Below are 9,073 nucleotides of genomic sequence, written 5' to 3' on the forward strand. Positions count from 1 at the left end.
TTTGTAAAATTGAATAGTCAGATTGTCAACAAAAATCTGTTTCATTTCTAAATAAATGTATAAACGAAGTATTTTAAAAAGACCTCTAAAACCTACCTCAAGTGCTTACACATTCTTACATTTATCAAGTTAACCCCATACTTTAACCAAGGCATTTCAGAGAGCCACCGTGGTACACATCTCCCCAAGCACCAATGTTAGGTTAACCTGCAGGCCTTTCTGCCTTCCCCTCTGACTTAATTACAATTCTCACTTCACGGCAAGCTGAAGCCACACTACCCTCAGTCCGTGTCCACTTCCACTTGCAGTGCTTCCTGGCTCTCTTCTCCTCTGCTTACCTGCAGCGGGAATTAAGAGCCACAGGAGCTTAGCATTCATCTTTATCTTCACATACTGTTTCTAAGTTTAAACTAACACTGACAGCACCTGTTTAAAAAACAAAAACAGCTGGGCATGGTGGCGCACACCTGTAATCCCAGCACTAGGGAGGCTGAGGCAGGTGGATCACTGTGAGTTTGAGACCAGCCTGAAGAGTGAGAACCTGTCTCAAAAAGACAAAAAATAGTCCTACACCTTGAACAGCAAACAACTCACATTTACAGAGACCCCCTCACCATAAGCCACCCTTGACTAATATGTTTTACAGACCTTACATGTGTACCCTGCTTACAGGCAAGAAATTTCATACAAGCAGAAGGTAAGTTATTATGCCTTTATTTTGTAACTTACAATTTTAATTTGTCCCTTCCAAAGTTATAATTGATGATGCTTTCCTTAGATTATGTCCTTCACATCCAAAAATGGGGAAGAACTTAGCCCTTGATTAAAAAACAAAACCACATACTGGTACACACACACCAAACCTGACTACAAATAATCTTGCATTGTTACATTATTGCTATGAAACTTCCAGGCTGCTTTTTCCTCCAAGATGCTTTCTTTTGATGGCCATGGTAGTCAATAGTTTTACATCTACACAACATTTAATGCCTCTATTTCACTCATAGATTCTCCGAGGTTCCTGTAGCACCACACCACCTTCTGCCATGGCACTTTGTAAGCATTTTATCTGGTTTCAAAGATCAGAAACAAAAGAAAAGATTAAGTCAGCACACATTTAAAAGATTAAAGCTACAGATAAATAAGTTCACTTTTCAAGAGATAATGAAATAAACAATTGATCTGCTCTCGCTAACCTCCCAGGCTACACTGGTTTTTTTCGGAAAGTGATCTCAAAAATGACCTAGGTGAGAAAAAGGGAATTGACAAATAATCAGCAGAGTTTTAAAATACTTGGCAAGGACACCAGTATATAAATAGGAAGTACAATAGTTGACATTATGGTCTAAAAAGAAATCACTCTGAATTTGAAATCCACCACACACTGACTCTGATCTGTTTATGTATAGAATGGGAATACTAGTCCCTACTCTGTGGGTTGCTGTGAGAATTAAATGAAAATAATGCTGTCATAAACTCACCAGGCTCTAACAAATAGAAATCACTTGGAAACTATTATTATCTGAGTATTTAACATTAAGAATAACAAAGTACCTTTTATATGTTTTTAAAATTATTTTGCAGCACTGTAACACAGGGTCTCATGTAAGCTATGCAAGTGCTCTTCCACCAAGCCGCACCCATAGTCCTCCAATGCCCTTTAACTTTTAAGTACATGAAAACAAAAATACCGAGTCTGCAGCTGCTTCCCAAGGGGTTGGTTGGTAGACCATGAAGTTGATTCCTGCCTCTAAGCATCGCTGTGCCAGCACTCGTCCTATACTCTCACAAGCTACCACGTTTCTGGTACTATAAAGGTGCTGTCTAACAGCCCACTCACGCGTGGACGCTGACACCACAACCCGGCCATTCCAGTGCTCAACAAGTGCTTCCACATGATGCTGAGTCCTTACAACTCGCAACCTAAATGAGATGAGAATACAATCATAAAACAATCTATCCATCCCAAAGTTAAATTAAAGCAGATGAACAAATGCCTAAGTATTTCCCAAAAACTCAAGGTTTAGTTGATTTTACTTTGGATTATGAGACTATCTTCAATAATAATAAACCAAATATTTCACTTAACTTCAAGTATCAAAGAGAAACTTGGTATTTCTGAAAAGTTGAGTTTTACTTACTTACATGTATACGCCAAAAAAAAAAAAAAAAGACTTGAAGAGGCAGAGCTAAACTGCTGTGTGCTAGATAAATATACACTTTATACTTTTATTTCCCAGCTAACACCAAAATAAATATAAAGATTTCAATATAAAAACTGAAATTATAGGAATACTACAAGAAAACATGAGAATTTTTTAAATTATCTCAAAGGAAAGTAGACCTATTTAAGTAACACCAAACATGTCAAATGGCTTTTATACAAGATGGACACAATTTTCTGCATGGTAAAAAATAAGACAGTAAAGTCAAAAGATAAGCAATGAAGCTCTGGGTATACCTTCATGGTAGAGGGCTTGCCTGGTATGAACAAGGCCCCAGGTTCAATCCCCAGAACCACAAAAAAAAAAAAAAAGCAATGATAAAAGTATTTTAAACATATCTTTTTCAAAGGGCTAATTTCCACACTACATAAAATACCTTCTATCAGGAAAGGAAAAACACACACACACACACACACATATATATATATACACACACACACAATTGTACTTCTAATTTCTATTGGTTTATTGAAAGGAATAGTTAAATGTTTAATTGTTTTATCAGTCTTGCATGCCTATAACTGATAGTCTGAGCAACTACTTTGAATATAACAGTAAGTAATACAACCATTGTTAATTTCCTATCATCTTTTTTTGAAATTCTGTATAATTTTTTTGTTTTTGTGTTTTGTTTTTGTTATTTTGTTTTTGTTCTCTTTAAGATTAAAAAAAGGAAAAGAATGAAAATTTACAAAAAAACTTTCCATCATCAATAAGGAAATAACCAATAACTTAAGAGAGTAGGTGAAGAATTTGGTTTTTTGAGAAAGGGTCTTACTATACAGTGCAGGTTGGCCTTGAACTCACTGTATAGCCCAGGCAGGCCTGTAACTTGTGGCATTCTTCCTGCCTCAACCTCCCAAGTGCTGGGATTACAGACGTGCACCATCATACCCCACAAAGGATTTGAACAGTGTTCACAGAAAAGGAAAATATTAACAGCTTGTACATTCATGAAAATATACCCACTCTCAGAAATAAAATACAACGTCAAGGCAACTCATTTCAACACTGTAAACTAAAAGATAATCATCAACAGGGAGCCAGTTAACTAGAAATGTCCATAAAATCATATTCTACAGTTGGAATGTAGTACTTCACAACAATAGCTATTTACCAAGCATTCACTATATGTCATGTTTGTTCTAATTGTTTAAAGGTATATCTGAGGTCTCTAAACAATCACATTCTTCCACTTTTCTAAGCTGCAGAAACAGAGAAAAGTAAAGTGAATTGGGTAAGGTTATAGTTACTCAGTAATGAAACCGGGAGTTAAGGCTAAGAGTGGCTCCAGAGACAATGCTCTCAGCCACCACAAAGAGTCAAGGTGTGCTTTTAAGTGGATGCTTGCAGGAGACAGGGCTGGAGAAGGAAATTACAGGATGGTGCTCATGGATGATAACATGTACAGTTTTTAAAATATATTTATGATTTTATGTGTATTTCTAGAAAGATACACAAGAAACTATATTCCATTTTGAGTTTTATAACACATGTAAACATAGTTGACCCTCCATCTATAGATGCCAAATCCCTGGATTCAACTCATCACAGATGGAAAATATTTGGGGGAAAAACTGCATTTATATTCAACATGTAGAATTTTTTCTTTTATTATTCCTTAAACAGTACAGTATAATAGCTATTTACAAGGCACTTATATTGCATTAGATTTTGTGTTTATTTGTGTTTTTAGTTTTTGAGACAGTCTCACATCATAGTACAGGCTAGCCTCAAATTCAAGGAAAACCTTCTGCCTCAGCCTCCCGAACACTAGACTTACAGGTGTGTGCCATCACATTCACGTATTATAAGCAGTCTGAGGGGCTAGAGATTTAGCTCAGTGGCACATGTGCCTGCCTAGGAAGCGCGAGGTCGAGTTCGATTCCCGGTACTAGGAAAAATAAATAAATAAATAAGTAGTCTGAACATTGTTTGTTTTTTGAGACAGGGTTTTACTATGTAGTTCAGGCTGGCCTTGAACTCACTTTGTAGCCCATGCTAGCTTTGAACTCGCAGCCATCCTCCTGCCTCAGCCTCCCGAGTGTTAGGATCACAGGCATGTGCCACCATGCATGGCAAGACAGTTTTAAGTTATAGGAGAATGTGCATAGATTACATGCAAATGCTACACCATTTTATATAAGATACTCAAGCAACCACAGATTTCAATACCTTCTGGGGTCTTGGAGCCAATTCACCGTGGATACCAAGTGATAACGACATGATTTTTTCCCCCACTTTTAGGGTTTTATTTGGCACTGAACCTGGGATCTTGCACATATGCATACTACCACTGAGCTACACTCCCCACCTCTACATTTTTAAAAACTAAACCAAATTAAAGATAACACTCAAATGAGAAGATCCTCACTAAGAATACAAAATAGAAAAAGCGGGGCTGGGGATCTAGCTCAGCGACAAAGCGCCTGCCCGGCAAGCGCAACATCGTGAGTTCGATTCCCGGTACCGGAAAAAAAAAAATAGAAAAAGCATTAGGTTGCAATGGGGATTTTCCTGGTTTTGCTGGTGGCTCTGGTTAAAAAAAAAAAAAAAAAAAAACACCACACTCACTCATTTATTTAATTACTTATTTGTCTTTTTGAGACAGAGTTTAGCTACATAGCTTGCAGCAATCCACCTGCCTCAGCCTCCCGAGTGCTGGGATTCCAGGCATGGGCCACCATGCCCTGTAAAACTCACACCCTTTTAAAGGAAAAGTTGACAGCCTTTTTTCGTAAAGGGCCAAATAGTAAATATTTTAAGCTTTGTAGGCCATAGTCTGTATATACTGATCAACTCAGTCACCGTACTGCTAAACAAATGTAAATCCGAAACTCTCCTTTGTGGACACCAAAATTTGAATTTTATTTAAATTTCTAATGTCACAAAATACTAAGTTTTTCAATCTTTTTTTAAAAAATGTAAAAATAAATGATCATGGTGGCACATGTCTATCATCCTAGCACTCTGGGAGGCCAAGGAGCTCGTAAGTTCCCACTCCGTTTGAACAACTTGGCAATTAGCAAGACTCTGTCTCAAAAAAAAAGTAAAAATAATTTCTTGGATTACATGCCAACACTGACCCATAGGTCAGTTTTTGGCCTCTTACCTTAAACTATATATTCAATTAAAGAGGAGGGCTCACAATCTCTAGTCATTTCCCACTATTAATATTCCTAAACTCCCTGATAGTATGACAAGGCAGGGGAAGACATGTCTATAGACATTTAAATGATCAAAATACTTAATCACAGTAAAAAGCTCAGTGTTTCAAAAGATTTTTAGACTTAAGATCCAGAATATTTTAAGTCAACTGTGTGTATTTGTTTTTAACTCCTCACTATAAACTTTAAGTGAGATGTATTGCAGCAATTGTAACATGCTATTTATTATTCCTTCTCCACTTTCCATTATGAAAGTATTAAGAATTTTGGTGATAGGCATGACATAATTTTATTTTGGTAGTTTCTGCATCTAACACAGTAACTAACAAGAGTATCAGCCCTGCTGTGCAGGATGGCACACATCTGTAATCCCAGCACTTGGGAATCTGAGGCAGGAGGATCATCACAAGTTCAAGGCCAGCCTAGACTATATGTCAAAACCCTGTCTGAAAAAACAACAACAACAAAACAACAAAAAAAAAGTATAGGCCCAATGTTTGCTGAATAATTTCTAATTTGCCTTTACTTCTTTATATAGTCCTTAAGAAATATGCTACTTTAAATCTCCATCAAAGAAATAAGCAGCAAATAAATGCCTTCACTATGCTGCAGCATAGTGACATTAATTTAGTGTCCTGACTCCAGAATCATGTAAAATGTGTTTGAATCTTGGTTTTGGAACTTACTAAGCATGTTTCCCTCAGCCTTAATTCCCCTTCTGAAAAATGGTGAAAAATTGTTGTACCTGCTAGAGAATATAGTTTTAAGAATCAAATGACAAAATACGTTTAAAGCAACTAGCACAGTTTGTGGCAAAAAGAAAGTTTCAATCTAATGTAGTTCTTGGTAAATACAAAGTTCTCAATAAACAACCATCTTGGGGTTGGACACAAAGCTCAGTAGTAGAGCACTTGTCTGTCATGTGCAAGGCCCTTGGTTCCATCCCCAGTATGGCTAAATAAATAAAACAAAAGTATCTCATGTCCATAATAATCCAGTCATATTGGTCTTCCCTTTTCTATCCCCCGACCCTTAAAAATTTGTTTTCCCAAAGCGGCTAGAATGATCTTCAAACCCATATCACTCTGGCTGGAACTTTAAAACCTCATAGTTCCTAGGCAGTGAAAATAAAGTCTCAACTGCTGATCTTCATTTGCAAAGGTAATGACCCGGCTCCTTTTAAGCTTTGTAGGCCATAGTCTGTATATACTGATCAGCTCAATCACGGTACTGCTAAACAAATGTAAATAGGAAAATCTCCTTTGTGGACACCAAAATTTGAATTTTATCTAAATTTCAAGTGTCACAAAATATTAAGTTTTTCAACCTTTTTTTAAAAATGTAAAAATAAATGAACATGGTGGCACATGTCTGTCATCCTAGAACTCTGGGGCGCCAAGGGGCTCTTAAATTCCAGCTCAGTTTGGACAACTTGGCAATTAGCAAGTGACAATAATTTAGTGCCCCTATTTCCATTTTCCATCACTCAACCTTGGCCCAAGGAACTCCAACTACACTGACCTGTCAGTTCCTCAAACACTCAAGTGCATCCCCATTCTAGCTGTTCGAAACACTAGAATGCTTTTTCTAGCACGTGACTTTTTGCTTTTTCCTATTTTTCTGATCTCAGCTTTTGGAAAATCACCTTTTCCTACACGCCTTAGAAAACAACCTGTCTCCTACTCTGGCATTACCTTTAAGTTTTCTCCAGCACCATCTGCTAGCCCCACCTCTACACTACACGCTTTAGCTTCCTATGAGAGAATCCCAGGCAAACCTGGCGCCCTCATCGAATGAACTGCAGAAACAATCTATACGGTGCTGTGCACGCTGTCAGCCACTAGGAGACTTAATTACTTAATTACCTGTGCCAGAATTCGCGGGAGGGCCACACGGTCCCCCAACCCCGCTCTTTCCTGGCTACACCTAAGAGCTCCAGATTCCGGGGGTTTCTGTTCGTAAACTCTGGGGCAACGGCTTCATTTTCCACAGGCTCCGCGTCGGGCTTCACCGCTGGAGTGGAGCCGGTTGAGAGAGCTGCGAGCCGACAATCTAAGAAATGGAAACGACCACACGGATCCTTAAAAAAATACTGATACAGGTAGAACAGCAACGTGCTCTTAACTATTCCCATCCCCAATCTTTGGACTCTGAAAGGAGGGCGAAGTGAACGTTGTCATCGCACACCCTGATAAATAACATTCTGCCACAGTCATCACAATGCTGCTAGCACGATTACTCTACCCTACGTCCAACAGCATTTCCAAGAGGTAGGCCAGGTGGTGAACACTGGAATGCCAGCACACTGTGAGGCCGAGGCAGGAAGATGGCAAGTTCAAGCCAGCCTGAGCCATTTACAAAGGCCTTGCCTCAAAATAACGGGGTGGCGGGCAGAGGTGTAGCTCAGTGCCAAGGTCCTGGGTTCCATCTGAACACAAACAAATAAAATATGGCTTGTAAAATTCACTCACTGTGCAGGCACAGGGGAGTACGCTGAGAAGTGCAATAAGATAAATAACTCGGGTTCCTGTAAATCGGCAAATGCCAGAACCGTGACAAAAACGCCATCGCTGACAAGAAGCCGGACGAAAGCACGGGAGGACTGCCGTCTTTTCGTGACCTCAGAACGAGCAATTATCCCGCCTCAGCCATATTGCATCTGGAAGGAGGATGCGGACGGCCGCAAGGGAGCGGACCTCTGCTGTCCAAAACTGAGTGGCGAAACTCGCAATCTGTCACTTCGGCTCCGCCAATCACCGCATACGTCAAGGGGCACGCAGGCCGGAAGCCAACCCACCGCCTTCCGCGAGAGGCGCTCCGGGAGGATCAAGGGTGGGGGAACGCTATTGCCTCAAATTTAGCCACCAAGGAGGCCATCGCGTCCTCTGACGCCCCTTTGGGTCCTGTAGTCCCACAGCTCCCGCTCAAACTGACAGGGCTATACGTGTGAGGAAAAGGACAAAAGCCAGATGCACTGTTTTCAATTAACTAGAACCTTGCCCGTACTCCCCAGCGAAAGCCTTCCCTGATCCTTCCACGTGCAAACCCTCGTGAGTTCTAGAACAAAGCAGGGGCGATCGGCTTCATCCTCCCCGAACAAGCACTTAAGAAGATGGAACGTTCACTGCCTATGCCCCAACTCTTAACTCCGCCCACTGACCACTTTTTCTAGAACACACGAAAAATTTCAACGCGCACGCGCAGATCGCCTTCCGCAAGAATTCAAGCGTATTTCCTTCCCCCGTTGGTCCAACCTCATAACTTCCGATCTCTGTTCCGCGCCCTTCTACGGTATCCAAGGACGCATATACTGAGCCAGCCATTTTAAGGTTCCTCCTTTCCAGCAATTTTCCCGCTTCGCTGCCCCGCCCCTCCTTCCCGCCGTGCCTTGCAGCGGGGCCGGGGAGGGGGGCAGTGACAAGTTCTCTTACCCAGCAGCCTTCGCGGTTCGCGTGGTGCGGCTGGTGCGCGGAGGTAGTGCTAACACGCGGTCGGCACGAAATTGGACGCGAACCTCTCCGCGAAGATGGAGGGCCCTTTGTCCGTGCTGGGGGACCGCAGCACCGGGGAGGCGATCCGCTCGCAGAACGGTAAGGGGGGCGAGGCGGGGGCGGGCCTCCCGACACGGCCCGTGGGCGCCGTGCCCCGAGCGACCCCCGAGGAGCGCGGCCCCGGCCCGCA

At 41.2% G+C, this 9,073-nt stretch overlaps 1 protein-coding gene and 1 long non-coding RNA gene across 2 annotated transcripts; one reads left to right on the plus strand and one right to left on the minus strand.

The window, feature by feature from the left end:
- Positions 1 to 697: 697 nt before the first annotated feature.
- Positions 698 to 8,062, minus strand: Mrpl18 (mitochondrial ribosomal protein L18). Its single transcript, XM_005390710.2, has 4 exons — positions 7,864 to 8,062; positions 7,258 to 7,444; positions 1,692 to 1,923; positions 698 to 1,069 (listed from the first exon to the last, which is right to left on the minus strand). Exons 1-4 carry the CDS (start codon positions 7,958 to 7,960, stop codon positions 998 to 1,000), a joined length of 588 nt encoding a protein of 195 aa, XP_005390767.1. The 5' UTR covers positions 7,961 to 8,062; the 3' UTR covers positions 698 to 997.
- A 129-nt stretch (positions 8,063 to 8,191) lies between these two features.
- Positions 8,192 to 8,923, plus strand: LOC106149194. The gene is made up of 3 exons (XR_001235197.1): positions 8,192 to 8,442; positions 8,565 to 8,721; positions 8,831 to 8,923. It is a non-coding gene; the product is annotated as an uncharacterized LOC106149194 (long non-coding RNA).
- Positions 8,924 to 9,073: the final 150 nt, after the last annotated feature.

Source organism: Chinchilla lanigera, unplaced genomic scaffold (assembly GCF_000276665.1).
Source record: "Chinchilla lanigera isolate Chin_1 unplaced genomic scaffold, ChiLan1.0 scaffold00038, whole genome shotgun sequence".
NCBI classification, from domain to species: domain Eukaryota; kingdom Metazoa; phylum Chordata; class Mammalia; order Rodentia; family Chinchillidae; genus Chinchilla; species Chinchilla lanigera.

Coding starts and splice junctions, on each gene's coding strand:
- Mrpl18 (XM_005390710.2), bottom strand. CDS start 7,960: ATGGCGTTTTTGTCACGGTTCTGGCATTTGCCGATTTACAGGAACCCG. Junction 1,924..7,257: donor TCCCGCGAATTCTGGCACAG/GTAATTAAGTAA, acceptor CATCTCATTTAG/GTTGCGAGTTGTAAGGACTC. Junction 1,070..1,691: donor GGGAAGCAGCTGCAGACTCG/GTATTTTTGTTT, acceptor CTTTGAAACCAG/ATAAAATGCTTACAAAGTGC.